The 16609-nt window shown below is 38.0% G+C and overlaps 1 protein-coding gene and 1 pseudogene across 2 annotated transcripts in view; both read right to left on the bottom strand.

Annotated features, from left to right (window-relative positions):
- The window catches only part of TDRD5 (tudor domain containing 5), an 86763-nt gene that overhangs the window by 22697 nt on the left and 47457 nt on the right, over positions 1 to 16609 (bottom strand). For both annotated transcript variants that reach the window (XM_069544931.1, XM_069544932.1), the window contains exons 7-11: positions 10490 to 10643; positions 9268 to 9476; positions 7911 to 8131; positions 3110 to 3322; positions 2339 to 2405 (exon numbers count right to left, since the gene is read on the bottom strand). In XM_069544931.1, the coding sequence (XP_069401032.1) occupies positions 2339 to 2405; positions 3110 to 3322; positions 7911 to 8131; positions 9268 to 9476; positions 10490 to 10643 (864 nt within the window). The remainder of the gene's footprint in view (positions 1 to 2338; positions 2406 to 3109; positions 3323 to 7910; positions 8132 to 9267; positions 9477 to 10489; positions 10644 to 16609) is intronic.
- On the bottom strand, positions 12456 to 13365 carry LOC138416258 (serine-threonine kinase receptor-associated protein pseudogene; annotated as a pseudogene).

Below are 16609 nucleotides of genomic sequence, written 5' to 3'. Positions count from 1 at the left end.
CCTCGTGTCCAACTCTTTGCGACCCATGGACTGTAGCCCACCAAGCTCCTCCGTCCATGGGATTCTCCAGGCAAGAATACTGGAGTGGGGTGCCATTTCCTTCTCCATATATAACAAGACTGTCTACCAAATAGGAGAAGATTTTTGCTAATGATATATCTGATACGAGGTTTATCCAAAGCATATAAAGAACTCATACAACTCAACAACAACAAAAACAGTCTGTTTAGAAAATGGGTAAAGAAACTGAAGAGACATTTTCCAAAGACAATATACAAATGGCCAACAGGTACATGAAAAGATACTCAACAGCACTAATTATTATGGAAATAAAAATCAAACCCACAGTTTGACAGCACCTTACACCTGTAAGAATGGCTATTATCAAAAAGGTAAGAAATAGAAGTGTTGGCAATGATGTGGAGAAAAGGGAACTCTCATATACAGTACTGGTGAGAAAGTAAATTGGTGGACAGACAGAGACAGTATGGAGATTCCTCAAAAAATTAAGACTAGAACTACCATATGATCCAGCTATCGCACTTCTGGGTATTTATCCAAAGAATATGAAAACACTAATCGGAAAATATATCTGCACCCTCACGTTCTTTGGCATTATTTAAATAGCCAAGATATGAATCAAGTGAAGTGCCCATCAACAGCAGAATAAAGAAAATGTGGCATATAAATATAATGGAATAGTGCTCAGCTATTAAAAAAAAAAGATGTGACCTTACCATTTGCAACAACATGGATTAAACTTGAGCATTTTATGCTGAATAAGATAAGTCAGATGGATAAAGACATATATCACATGATTTCACCTTGTAGAGTATTTAAAAACTAATAAACAAGCAAAAAATAATGAACAAACCAAACACACAAATATGTACATACGGAGAACAGAGTAATGGTTATCAGAGGAGAGGGAAGAGGGGGTGGGCAAATGGGTAAAGGGGGTTGGGTCATCTGATGGAAAATAAACTTTTGGTAGTGAGTACGTAGTAGGATATATGTATATAGAAGTGGAAATACAATGTTGTACACATAATGTTATAAATCAATATTATAAACATAATGTTATACATCAATGTTACCTCAATAATATAGTTTTGTTTCCTAAAGAGTAAATTTGTAAACTTCAATTTCATTAGCAGATAGTTCTAATACTATATTGAAGGCAAAAGGAGAAGAGGGTGGCAGAGGATGAAATGGTTAAATCGCATCACCGACTCAGTGGACGTGAATCTGAGCACACGCTGGGAGACAAGTGAAAGACAGGGAAGCCTGGTGTGCTGCAGTCCTCGGGGTCGCAAAGAGTGAGGCACAACTTAGCAACTGAACAACAACAACAAATGGAAGCTACTGATAAGTTATTTAAACAGACCAATATGGGATAATAAATGTGTACAGTATGGATAATTAAGAGTTCTGAGGAGAAAAAAAAAAACAAAATTAGGTGCATAATTATAACTACACAAATATATGTATCTATATGGATGAAAATGGCTCCTGTTCCACCCCATACCAAACATCTCCTACAACAATGTCACTAGAGAACTCTTTTAAAAATGTATTTCTGATTGTGGCAGTTCTCTTTAGTTGCTCCCCAGAAACTAAAGGACAACACCCAGCATGTACACACTGCTATATTTAAAACAGATACCCAACCTAACCTAAGATAATTGAACTCTGTTCAATGTTATGTGGTAGCCTGGATGGGACAGGAATTTGGGAGAGAATGAATACATGTATATGTATGGCTGAATCCCTTTGCTGTCCATCTGAACTATCACAACGTTGTTTGTTAACTAGCTATACGCCAATACAAAAAAAAAAAAAAGTTTTTAAAACAATAAAGGACAATGTCCAGACTCCCACACATGGCTACAGGTCTCCACCTTAGTCTCCTGTTTCTCTGACATCATTTGCCATGCACCAACTGCAGCTCATCCTCTATTACATAGCCAAACAGAACCACTCAAAATTCCTCAAATTTGAGATACTTCATGCTACTCTTCCTTCGCCTGGAATGTCTTTCTTGTTTGTTCAGTTACGGTGCTAATCTTCCTTCAAAGTTTCATGCAAACGTCACCTCTTTTAAGACACCGTCTCTGATTACCTTGAACAGAAACAAGGGCTGTCCTTCTGTATTTCTGTCATACACTATAAAACTCCCTAGGAAATCTGACAAGTACAATTATTTTTGTCTACATGCCTTTCTCCCATTCTTTCTACAATGACTTTCTTTTTCATGTTTTATTTTTTTATCCTGAGAACTTAGAATTGTTCTTGGCATCAAATGTTTGCTTATTAAATGGAGAGCAAACAAACATACCTCTACTGGTCTCACCCATGCCAAAGAACAAGGGATAGCCTGAGCAGGAAGCTTTGTGTAGCAGCACCTGCAACAGACAAATATATGAATATTTAATATTTTAAAACTGCATTTTATGGAATCTCTTATTCCTTTCTTTAAAAAAAAATTATGTATTTTTGGCTGTGCTAGATCTTCTTGCTGCATGTGGGCTTTCCCTAGTTGCAGCAAGTGGTGGCTGCTCTTCACTGCAGTGCGCGGGCTTCCCACTGAGGTGGCTTCTCTTGTTGTAAAGCACGAACTTCAGGCATGTGGGCTTCAGTAGCTGTGGTGCAAGTCTTATCCACTTCTTGATTTCAGTTTTTTACACCATCTCAGAGTCTTTAATGCATGCATTTTTACATGAAATGTCTTACCACTTCACACTACTGTCTAAGAAAGAAATTCGTAAAACATAACAAGTCTTTGAAACCATGAAATTAAAATATAGGTGGAAACAGTCCAAACTTCATGATATATAAATGCAACTCTTAGCATGACCCAAAGCATCATTTTCTTAATAAGAGGATGAAATTTAGTCTCATGGTCCATTCAGATTCACAGTCATGTGACAGAAAACACAAGAGATTGTAATCCAGCTGTGAAACTAAATGACCATTTGCCAAATCTGCACTCAGAAGAAAGGGGTAGAAAGGATGGAGGCAGGACAAAAGGAAGAGAGGTCCTCACTCCCCCACAACTCCAGCATTATGGTTCAAACCTAAATTGTTCTTAATGAATTTATTAACTCACTTGAGGAACCTCAGGGAAGACTTCTGAACAGTTCCAATGTTTCCAAAATCTGGATAGAACACTTCAACTTCCTGTTTCCCAAGAATTCGATGGATAATGACCCGATACCACCACTTATCCTCAGAAATCCTTACACAACAGAGATGTCCTGGCTGGATAAAACACTCTGGCATGGCATATCGATCAGAAACCAACTGATTAGAATAACAGCGCCTGCAGAATTCCATAAAAGAAATCCATAGAAAAAGAAAAAAATTAAAGTTCAGTTTTACTGATGTTATCAAGAGCAGGAAAGTCTTGGCAAAAGGCAAAGAAAAATTCTCACTTTTTCTGATTTGGTAATGCTTATTACTGATACCAATTAATTTTCTTTTTCATGTCCAAATTCTTTCTCTTTACCAATAAACTTCTTCAAATAGAAATTTACTAAGTGATCATTATTAACATTATACCAAGTATTCTTGGCATACATATATATAGTGATATAGTATATAATATAGTGATATATATAATATAGTGATACAGTCTACTTAGTAAAAACACAGTATGCTTTTGGAGAGATACAAAATAAATTACTCTTATATGTGACACCAATGTAAAAATCAGATTGCTGTTCATGAATAAATCTAGTGAATGAAAATGTAAACATTTTACATAGTGTTTACTAACAAAAGACATCATTATTCAATAGAAAAAAGATAATTTAGAGCAGTAATTCTCCAAGTGCAGTTTACAAATTCCTGGGACCCTGACATACTTTCAAAGAGTTCATAAGATCAAAGCTATTTTAATATATTGTATTATTACGAAAATAATTATTTGCCCTTTTCACTGGGTTAACATTTGCATTGATGGTATAAAAGCAATGGTGCCTTTGCTTTTACAAAGTTTTACAAAAGGGTAAAACTCCAGGTGCCTTTGCTGAATCAAACCAATGACATTCAACTGTACTGTTGCTGCTGCTGCTGCTAAGTCGCTCCAGTCGTGTCCGACTCTGTGTGACCCCAGAGACAGCAGCCCACCAGGCTATCTCATCCCAGGGATTCTCCAGGCAAGAACACTGGAGTGGGTTGCCATTTCCTTCTCCAATGCATCAAAGTGAAAAGTGAAAGTGAAGTCGCTCAGTCATGTCCGACTCTTCGCGACCACATGGACTGCAGCCTACCAGGCTCCTCCATCCATGGGATTTTCCAGGCAAGAGTACTGGAGTGGGTTGCCATTGCCTTCTCTGATTCAACTGTACTAGTAGTCATTTATTTTTCACTGCCATGCATTCCAATTAAGTTTTTTTAAAGAAAAAAAAGGCTAATTTCACTTAAGAATGTCCATGATAAAGCAATAAAAATTATTAAGTGTATTAAATCTCAAACACAGAGTGTTTTCAATATTCTTTTCAATATTCTCTGTAACAAAAATGGAAGTACAATGCTTCCTAAGTTGCCTTAAGGAAAAGCACTTAACGGATTTCAGTTGTGAACTGAACTAGCTGCTCTGCGTCTGTGTATGTGCGTGTGGAGTATTGTTTTTAGTTGGAAGATGAATAAGACACTATTAAACACCATTTTTGCTTGAAAGGTCCACTCAGAAACTATGTTTATTCAGATTTGGGTATTTGACTCACACTTTCTCAAGAATGAAGTGGGCTTGTCACTTCCAGGAAAACACTTACAGTATTTATTGTCAATGATAAAATTCAAACCTTTCCAATTAAAATTTTTGAAATGTTACATCTAGCACTGTGAGCTTGACAGCTTCCTAATACATAATACTCTTCTGATGATATCAGAGATTCTGATGAGTGTGATTTTTTAAAAATATATTATGTGATGAAACATCCACATTTGAAAGATGTATATAACTCACTGCACCAGTATTTTCCAAAAGACCAATGCATGATATTTTAAAATCACAAATGGTGGTAAAATTGAGGGCCAGTTCCATTGAGTCCACACTTAGAAGGTCTCTATGCTTACTTATACAGTGGAAAGTGACAAACACACTCAAGGGATTAGATCTGATAGTTAAAGAGTGCCTGAGGAACTATGGATGGAGGTTTGTGACACTGTACAGGAGGCAGTGATCAAGACCATCCCCAAGAAAAAGAAAGGCAAAATTGTTGTCTGAGGAGGCCTTACAAATAGCTAAGAAAAGAAGACACGCTAAAGGCAAAGGAGAAAAGGAAAGATATACCCATTTGAATGCAGAGTTTCAAAGAATAGCAAGGAGAGATAAGAAAGCCTTCCTCAGGGATCCATGCAAAGAAATAGGGGAAAACAACAGAATGGGAAAGACCAGAGATCTCTTCCAGAAAATTAGAGATACCAAGGGAACATTCCATGCAAAGATGGGCACAATAAAAGACAGAAACGGTATGGACCTAACAGAAGCAGAAGATATTAAGAGGTGGCAAGAATAAACAGAAGTATTATACAAAAAGGATCTTCATGATCCAGAAATCCTGGAGTCCGAAGTCAGGTAGGCCTTAGGAAGCATCACTACCAACAAAACTAGTGGAGGTGATGGAATTCCAGTTGAGCTATTTCAAGTCCCAAAAGATGATGCTGTGCAAGTGCTGCATTCAGTATGCCAGCAAATTTGGAAAACTCAGCAGTGGCCACAGGACTGGAAAAGGTCAGTTTTCATCCCGATCCCAAAGAAAGGCAATGCCAAAGTATGTTCAAACTACTGCACAATTGCACTCATCTCACATCCAAGCAAAGCAATGCTCAAAATTTTCCAAGCTAGGTTTCAACAATACATGAACCAAGAACTTCCAGATGTTCAAGTTAGATTCAGAAAAGGCAGAGGAACCAGAGATCAAATTGCCAACATCCACTGGATCACAGAAAAAGCAAGAGAGTTACAGAAAAACATCTACTTCTGCTTTATTGACTACTCCAAAGCCTTTGACTGTGTGGATCACAACAAACTGTGGGAAATTCTTCAAGAGATGGAATACCAGGCCACCTTAACTGCCTCTGGAGAAATCTGTATTCAGGTCAAGAAGCAACAGTTAGAACTGGACGTGGAACAACAGACTGGTTCCAAAGTGGGAAAGGAGTACATCAAGGCTGTATATTGTCACCCAGATTGTTTAACTTACATGCAGAGTACATCATGTGAAATGCCAGGCTAGATGAAGCACAAGCTGGAATCAGGATTGCCAGAAGAAACATCAATAACCTCAGATATGAAGATCACATCACCTTTATGGCAGAAAGCGAAGAGGAACTAAAGAGCCTCTTGATGAAAGTGAAAGAGGAGAGTGAAAAAGTTAGCTTAAAGCTCAACATTCAGAAAACTAAGATCATGGCATCTGCTTCCATCACTTCATGGGAAATAGATGGGGAAACAGTGGAAACAGTGTCAGACTTTATTTTCTTGGGCTTCAAAACCACTGCAGACGGTGACTGCAGCCATGAAATTAAAAGACACTTGCTCCATGCAAGAAAAGCTATCACCAACCTAGGCAGAATATTACACAGGTTTGCCGACAAACCTTCGGCAAGGTTTTCCTGGTGGCTCAGATGGTAAAGCGTCTGCCTGCAATGCAGGAGACCCTGGTTTGATCCCTGAGTTGGGAAGATACCCTGGAGAAGGAAATGGAAACCCACTCCAGTACTCTTGCCTAGAAAATCCCATGTACAGAGGATACTGGTAAGTTACAGTCCACAGGGTCACAAAGAGTCGGAGACGACTGAGCAACTTCACTAGCCAACAAAGATCCGTTTAGTCAAAGCTGTGGTTTTTCTAGTAGTCATGTATGGATGTTAGAGTTGGATCATAAAGAAAGCTGAGTGCCAAAGAATTGATGCTTTTGAACTGTGGTGTTGGAGAAGACTCTTGAGAGTCCCTTGGACTGCAAGGAGATTCATCCAGTCCATCCTAAAGGAAATCAGTCCTGAATATTCATTGGAAGGACTGATGCTGAAGCTTGAGCTCCAATACTTTGGCCACCTGATGCAAAGAACTGATTCATTGGAAAGGCCCTGATGCTGGGAAAGACTGAAGGCAGGAGGAGAAGGAAGTGACAGAGGATGAGATGGTTGGATGGCATCACCAACTCAATGGATATGAGTTTGAGCAAGCTCTGGCAGTTGGCAATGGACAGAGAAGCCTGGCGTGCTGCAGTCCATGGGGTTGCAAAGAGTCAGACACGACTGAGTGACTGAACTGAACTGAATGTTTACTCTAATAATGCTCTGCTATTGCTGTTTTGAAATTCTTCATTTTTAAACAAGAAGTCTTGCATGTCAATTTTGCACTAGAGCCTGCAATTACATAGCTAATCCTGGATCCATTCAAAGTGCAAAGTTAAAAAATGGATTTTAACATAGTAAGAGTTTGAAAAGTTCAAATTCCACATTACATCAAACCTTAAGAAACCACTAATTGTCAAGGTTTCATATACTATCAAAATAATATTCACAATTTTCTGAAAAGGCTGTTAAAATACTCTTTTTCCCAACTATGTACCTATTTGAGGCCAGATGTTTTCATAAGCTTTCACCAAAAGAATGTATCTCAAGAAATTAAAAGCAGAAGCAGATACTGAAATACAACTTTCTTCTAGTAAGCCAACTACAGCTATTTTCCATAAAAATATTATATTCAGAAAAATGAACTTATCATGATTTTTAAGCAATATTTTACATTCTCACTGTTTTATTTTTGGTACAATAAATACTGATAAACAAAGGCTCTTCTGAGTCCTTAATTTTTAAAACCCCTGAGACCAAAATGTTTGAGAACTGACTTAACAAGGTATGTGAAAAATACATTGAAAATAACAGAATCCTACCGCATTTCAATCATCATGTCCTCAAGTAACTCTGATGAATCCCTGCTGTAGATTCGGATGTAGAATTGACTAGGAGAGAGGATATACTCCACAAAGACACCCACGAGGGTACTGGTATCTAATGGGGGCAGTCTGCATAATTTCTTGTCCCGCACAGCATCTGGTGGGATGTCATGATTTGCCATTGCCAAGTTGAGCTGGGATTTGTTCATTTCTACTTGCTACAAATTAAAAAAAGAAACCACTATAAATCTTTGAGTAACATGTCAAACTTTGACAATGTTTCTTAAAGTATATTTCATGAGTTACCTTTACTAGAAACACCTGGCAAATTATAAAAATGAAAATTCTTAGGCTCTAGCCCAGATTCAGTGATTCAGAATATCTGGAAGTGAGACCCACAGTTATGCCTTTAAAACAATTTCCAAGATGATCCTTACCTAAAGTACAGAAAGTACTGTACATAAAGAGAGTGAAAGTACATAAAGAGACTTAAAAGTCAAGTACATAAAGAGAGTTAAAAGTGTGTTGCACACAACTGCCCTGTACAAAACTGAAAACATGGTGCTTCAAATACTTAGGGTGAACTAAGTTACAGCCTAAATAAGATACAGCCTCATCCTAACCAATCCTACCAACAAAGGCAACTTGAAAGAATGGATTAAATTTCAGACTACTCTTCCAACCAAAAATGGGGCTTCTCAAACACTTTCATTCTAAAATATACTATTTGCCTTTAGGCTTTTCTATCATCCTCTAGAAAATACAGCAGGCTCTCCAAATAAAATGTTTTCCCTCCATGAAAGAAACCAGGTATGAAGGGCAAAAGGGAAGAGGAAGCAACTAATTTCTTAATAATGACAAAATAACTAACAGGAGATGAGAACACAAAAGCGGAGAAGTGTGTGTGTAGAGATCAAATAAAAGAGAAAAGCACCTACAACTTAGGCTAGGTGCAGGGGCAACCTACAGCTAAGTATTGAGAATACGGTTACAGCCAAGCTTCTCAGTTCTTCCCTCTGAAGCCCTGAAGGGTTTTCAAGCCTACAGAAACAGATGGACAGAGAATCAACATCTGTCAAGCAATGTCATCCTCAAACAACAGTCAACTCTTCAAAGCCAACTGAAAACTCTGAAATGAGACTCAAGGAAAGCTAGTTATATAAAAGACTGAAAACCAGAATGAACACTGTATAAGATGACTTCAGACCAAAGTTCTGGTCTTGTCTAAGAAATCATATGTCCAGAAATTAGAGTTTTTCTCAAACAGAAATTTTGTCTAAAGAAACACTCATTCAGTTACTTTTCATAATGCTGAATCTCCATTACTTGAAGACAGACATCAAACCATACTCACCAGCTGCAAAGGTTTTACCACCAGATTAGGCTTCTTGAAAATCTTCTGTTCTGGTTCCTTATGGTTTTTTGAAGGGCAATCCCAAGTAGTCTCCTTGATAACAGCAGTAGACAGTGAATTTCTAGGGGGACTGGACACACAAGCTTTGGCTTCTATTTTCTTATCTGATTGAACTAAAAATGAATTTCTGACTGATGACACAGCTCCATCTGAAATGACCGATAGAGAAACCTATGTGTATCTATTAAAATAACCTGTAAACTATTACTAAGCACATTCTATGTGCCAGGCACTGGGCAGATAATGATAGATACGAACCTGTCTTTGCAGACCTTTCAGTATGGAGAGACACAAGGGAAGTTCCAGATGGGAACAAATCTTACATTATTTATGATGGGGGCGGAGGTTGGAAGAGAAGTCTGGTAAGGTTTTTTAAACTTTGGTGAAAGGTTTTATTTTTCAACATCCTTATTTCAATTTATTTCTTGTTCAACTTTAGCTGTGAACATTCACTGTTGCTTAATGTACAGTATAACTACTTGTACTACTAATGTACAATGGAACCTCAATGTATGTAACCACTTAATGTTCCATAATACAATCTCTTAATTTTTAGGGAATTCCCAAGCCAATCACATATTTTGTTCAAATTTATATGTTTATGACAATTATAAGAGGTTGACACACTGAAATGGATTCCAGATAGACATAAAACCATAGCAGCTCCTAAAGAAATACACTAGTAACTATACAAAGATGTAGTCACAAGGATATTGCACACTATATATTTTATAATACAAAAAAGGGGATACTCTCTACATGTCCACTGATAGGAGACTGGTTAAATGGACTATAATGTAATTACATAATAGAATTACACAGACTGCTCAGTGCTGAACAACCGAGTTAAGAGCCACTGGACTACCTAGTGTTTCCCCGTGAGAGCATCATCTTAGAAAACTTATTTCTTCAGAATTATTAAAAAATCTAAACAATGAAGAAAGTAAACTTTAAAAACTCAGATTTTAATATAGCAGCATTATTCCAACATACATCATCAGGAAGGAGGTCATTATATACGAAACAGTTTCAAGGCTAACATGTGATCTGTTTGGTTGATGTGGTTACAATTAAGATTATTACCTAAATGATGCATTCTTTTTCCTTGTCCTTACAGAGATAATTAAACATCAGGTTTGCATCATACTGTAATACAACTCACCAGATGCTAGAGGCTTCATATCAGCATCAAACACCAGCAAGTCTTGTTCTCCTTCCCTGAACTCAACATGGAGAATGTCACTAAGTGCTCCAACAAGCTCTATTACATTTAAGAAGCCCAGTTTTTTGGGTGAAAGTTGCTCTTTAAAAATTAACTGTTACAAAAACAAACAAACAAAAAAAACAAGGAATATAACATATACAAATGCTTCAAGGACAATGCTTTAATTTGGACTTGGACTCCAAACTAAATTTGTAGGGGTGAGTAAATTCAGGCATTCAATAAACACTTGCTTCCACGTGAATATAACACAAACCAAGCAACCTATAATCCCTCACCATAAACTTCTAGGCCACCTTCAAGTTCCTTTTAGAGCACATGATAATTAAAAAGAAAATTAGAAGACATTTTTACCTCTCATTTTTCACAATGTATGATTATAAAGCAAAAGTCTTTTAAAAAAGAGGGGAACATACAAAATACAGAAATGCTAATAAAACTGTTGATATTTCTCTATGTTCACAGAAAGAATATTCACTACCACCTTTCACATGCAATAAAATAATACTATTTTTAAATGTTTCCTTAAAACTATGCTTATTATTTCGCCCTTGAAGTTGGGATAAATAGGTAAGTCTAAGTGTATTTTCTACAGCACACTGATTTTCTTAACTTGGAAAAAAGAAGAATTATACCAAATAGAGACAGAAGATAATATATATAAAACAAATAACAAATATGTCTGGTTTAAACTGCACAGTGAATTAGTTAGGTTTGTCCTTGCTAATAGAGTGTGTGTGTGTGCAGTTGCTCAGTCGTGTCCGGCTCTTTGTGACTCCACAGACTGTAGTCTGCCAGGTTCCTCTGTTCATGGGGTTTCTCAGGCAACAATACTAGAGTGGGTTGCCATTTCTTCCTCCAGGGGATCTTCCTGACTCAAGGGATCAAACCCACGTCTTCTGTGTCTCCTGCACTGGCAGGTGAATTTCTCACCATTGAGCCACCTGAGAATTCCTTGTTAATCACAATCTCCAACGAAAAGGCCTGAATTCTTAAATCTTTTGTCTCCCTAACCAAGGTAAAGCAGTTGCGCTAACCATGTTTCTTGCTCTTTTCCTTTTGATTAGGTGTTGTGCAGGTCGGTTCAGTCACATTCCAACTCTTTGCAACCCCATGGACTGTAGCTCACCAGGCTCCTCTGTCCATGGAATTTTCCAGGCAAGAATACTGGATTGGGTTGCCATTTCCTCCTCCAGGGGATCTTCCCAACCCAGAGATTGAACCCACGTCCCTTGCTTCTCCTGCATTGGCAGGAGGATTCTTTACCACTGTACCACCTGGGAAGCCTAATTAGGTGTTGGTAGGAAATAAATCCTTGCCCTGACTTAATCACCTTGGAGAAGATTGACAGGAACACACAGTGCAAACACTTTTAGAGGACTGACCCTTGACAAACGGTGGGATGTCTTTGTTTTAGAGGCATTTTATTGAGACAAGGCAAAACAATTAGATGTTCAGAAGTAGTGTACAATGAAAGAGATGTCAAACCCATTGCTTTATCATGTATTCCCTCTTCTTTACAATTAAAGCAAACAAGCAAACCCAACTTTCTGCTTTAAGGGGAAGAGTCAGAAAAATAGGCCAATACATTTCCACTCTTCATAACAGAAACAGCTACCGGAAATCTAACTGTAATAAGAGAAATTGAATGTTGGCTTACATATATTCATTAAAAAGACAACAGACCATCAGACTACAAGAGGATAACTCCATCTGTCTTAATCTGATACTCTTGTGTTTTCACTCATAGGTATCACCAAGTTGGTAAGTTCCAGCACTGGAGCTTATTCATATTCCTCATTATTCACTGCTCATGTTTGCTTTAACCAGAGAGTAACTTGGAGGCTGATGCTTCTCTCTGCTTTAGTCTGTAAGCTGTGTACTATCTGTGGCATCTGTCTGACGCTCAGGCCATAACTTGAGGAGTTGAACTATAGATGGAATCTGAATTCTCTGAAGCAATTTCTTCTATCTCTTCTTCTGTTGGCTCTGAAAAATGGATCCTCGCTTTGCCAGCTCACTACTATCTTCAGGAAGCACACCATAGGTTTTCCTACCATAATCTGCCACAGTCTCTACGTTCCATCTTCAGAACCACTGGCACAGAGTTCTCCATCAGACCTAAACCTCATACAGTGAATGGGACCAAAGTGTCCTTTGTAGGATTATAATGCATCTTCACTATTATAATCATATTTATAAGGTTTAAAACCTTCACTTGCTGCTACAAGAAATTCTCAGGGCAAAGAGATGCAGAATTGATGGTTGCAGGAGCTTCAAACGATTTGAGTCCAAACTAACTGCACTATGAAAAACAACAGATGGTCCATACGTTATTACCAGGCATTCCCTTAGGAATACATCCCATACTACTAAAGACATCAAAACTTAGAGATTTCACCTCTGTCATAGTTGTGTGATCCCAGAGTAGAACAGTTTTATCACCAGCTGAAAGGATCTGTTTATCACCACGGAGCCTTTTTAATGTCAGAGGTATGATCATTGATTTCCTTAGGTTCTGTCTGGAAGACCATCTTGTCATCGTCCTTGGACCTGAAGAACATGGACACAAACAGCACCCCGCAGGCATCCTGAATGCTGAACACCAGCCTGCTGGACACGAACAGCACCCCGCAGGCATCCTCAATGCTGAACGCTGAACACCAGCCTGCTGGACACGAACAGAACCTGCAGGCATCCTGAATGCTGATGCTGAACACCGGCCTGCCGCATCACATGGCTGCCAGCGCACCAGCCAGCTCAGTTACCCTCCGGGGCTCAAGGGGCTCGGTGCTCACTGGCCCTGCCAGTTCCATATCCACCTTCCCAGTCACTGCCTCCAAGCCCAAAGGGTAGGATTTCTGCAGTGCATAGTTCTTGTTGATGTAATGCTCTCAGATTCAAGTCAACTCTTTATGACTTCTCCCAGGACACTTGCAAATGTGTTGCCCAGTATCAGTCAAGTCATAGTTTAAAACAGTCATTATATAGCCAATCATGATTATCCTGAGAGAGAAAGAACTGGTAGAGGACAGAGGAAGGGTGGCAATGAATTAGATTTGGTACCTCTACTTACTTCTTTGTACATTACATACTATGGCTTCTTTCCTTTCTATGTTCATTAGTCTCTTTAAGGGTTTCTTTCCGTTCTCTGTAAGTGCCTAGTACTATGAATGTGCAATTCAGCTGAACATAAGACTAGGCTGGGAAGGATTTTTTTTAACTATAAGTTATTGATTTTTTGAGTAAGTGATATTTGGAAGTTTTTCAAAGGTATATAGCAAAAACTAAGTCTCCAGTCCACTCCCATTTCTCAGCTGACCAGGAGAGCACCTCCTTGGAGGTAAACACTATTAGTAGTTTCGTGTGGAAACCATCACCAGCAGATTCTTCTGTGAAACTTGCCAGAAACTGTCAAAACTTGAATATACATCATCCTTTAGCATAATAGATTACATCTGTTGTATCTTTTAATGCGTTAATACGGAGATATTTTCAAATCAGTACATGAAACATAGTTGAGTTTTGCTTTGTGATCCTCAGAATCTTTTAGTAAATTAGTTTAGTCCATCAGCTGACATATCACACACATTGCCCTAATACCTTTCTTACGCTATCTTCTCTATATACTCCCACCATAAGTAAGGAAGCAACTGACGTTTATTTCTACTTCCACTCTCTTCCATCTCCAATCCATTTTAGTTATCTTATGTTTCCCTAAGAGTTTATGTTTTCAAATGTATTATATGATTTAATTTTCTCAGAGTAGATTTTGCAGATGACACTTTCATAGTGCAAACTCTATTTTTCGCAAATTGGTAGCTGGACCCAGAGGCTTGATCAGACTCATGCTCCACCCCTTTAACAAAGCTGCTGGTGATATCATATTCTAAAAAGAACACATAGTGTCTGGCTGTCTCTATGTTGGTGCTGTTATCGTAGCCATTACTGGTCAATGCCTGATTTACTATTTATTGAGAGTTTTAATATAGTGATATTCTAATCTATCGATTCTTTTTCATTATTTAGTTGGAATATTCTATAGAGATATGGTCCCCTCATCTGTTATTTAGTTACCCAGTCCTACCAGTGCATTCAGGAAAGCCAAGATAAGCAACTGGCTCTTTCTCTTTACCATTTTTTAAGAAAATGAATTAGTTCTCCATCATCTTCCATGATAACCAATTAGTTTTTAACATCATATGTACTCACAAAATTAAATATATTGGATGGGCTTCAGTTCAGTTCTGTTCAGTCACTCAGTCGTGTCCAACTCTTTGCGACCCCATGAATCACAGTACACCAGGCCTCCCTGTCCATCACCAACTCCCAGAGTTTACCCAAACTCATGTGCATCGAGTCGGTGATGCCATCCATCTCATCCTCTGTTGTCCCCTTCTCCTGCCCCCAATCCCTCCCAGCATCATGGTCTTTTCCAATGAGTGAACTCTTTGCATGAGGTGGCCAAAATATTGGAGTTTCAGCTTCAGCATCAGTCCTTCCAGTGAACACCCAGGACTGGTCTCCTTTAGGATGGACTGGTGGATCTCCTTGCAGTCCAAGGGACTCTCAAGAGTCTTCTCCAACACCACAGTTCAAAAGCATCAATTCAAAAGCAGGGTGACAATATACAGCCTTGACATACTCCTTTTCCTATTTTTAGACAGTAAAAATAAATCTATTTGACTTTATTACTAATCTTTTTCACTCTCCTCTTTCACTTTTTTCACATATAATGTTTTTGTTAATATATAATTAATACAATATATATTTTTAATATTTTATCTTTGACCTTAACAAATTCACCCTGCTTATTTAACTTATATGCAGAGTACATCATGAGAAATGCTGGGCTGGAAGAAACACAAGCTGGAATTAAGATTGCCAGGAGAAATATCAATAACCTCAGATATGCAGATGACACCACCCTTATGGCAGAAAGTGAAGAGGAACTAAACAGCCTCTTGATGAAAGTGAAAGTGGAGAGTGAAAAACTTGGCTTAAAGCTCAACATTCAGAAAACGAAGATCATGGCATCTGGTTCCATCACTTCATGGGAAATAGATGGGGAAACAATGGAAACAGTGTCAGACTTTATTCTTTTTGTTTTTTATTGTTTTTAAATAACAAAAATTCATTTCTTTGATATAGGGATATTCAGATTTTCTATTTCATCTTGTCTCAGTTGGGTAATTCATGTCTTTTGAGGAATTTTTCCATTCCATTAAGTTGTCAAATGATAGGCACAGTTGTTCATAAAATTTTCTTATTGTCCTTTTAACATCTGTAAGATGATAATGATATAATCTCTTTCCTGACTTTGGTATTTGTGTCCTCTTTTTCCCTAATTTAACTAGCTAATGGTTCATCAATTTGGGGATCTTGCAATCAGTACTGGCTTTCTTCACTGTTGCTATTTTATTAATGTCTATTCTTGATTTTATCATTTCTTGTCTCTTACTATTTTGACTTTACTATTTTCTACTATCTTGTCATTCCTTTTTCTTTTTTAAAAAATTTATTTATTTATTATAATTGGAGGCTAATTACAATACTGCAGTGGGTTTTGCCATACACTGACATGAGTCAGCCATGGGTGTACACATGTCACCCCTGTCCCAAACCTGCCTCCCACCTCCTTCACCATTCTATCCCTCTGGGTTCTCAGTGCACCGGCTTTGAGTGCCCTGTTTCACGCACCAAACTTGGACTGGTCATCTATCTCACATATGGTAATATACACGTTTCAACACTATTCTCTCAAATCATCTGACCCTCGCCTTCTCCCACAGAGTCCAAAAATCTGTTCTCTATATCTCTTTTGCTGTCCCTTTTGTGTCCTGCATATAGTGTCGTTGTTATCTTTCTAAATTCTATATATATGCATTAATATACTATATTGGTATTTTTCTGACTTACTTCACTCTGAATAATAGGCTCCAGTTTCATCCACCTCATTAGAACTACTCAAATGCCTTTTTAATAGCTGAGTAATATTCCATTGTGTATATGTACCACAACTTTATCCATTCGTCTGCCAAGGCACATCTAGGTTGCTTC

This window comes from Ovis canadensis, chromosome 12 (genome assembly GCF_042477335.2).
Source record: "Ovis canadensis isolate MfBH-ARS-UI-01 breed Bighorn chromosome 12, ARS-UI_OviCan_v2, whole genome shotgun sequence".
Taxonomy (NCBI): domain Eukaryota; kingdom Metazoa; phylum Chordata; class Mammalia; order Artiodactyla; family Bovidae; genus Ovis; species Ovis canadensis.
Note: the sequence above shows the minus strand (reverse complement) of the source record. Positions and strands in the feature narration are given on the sequence as shown.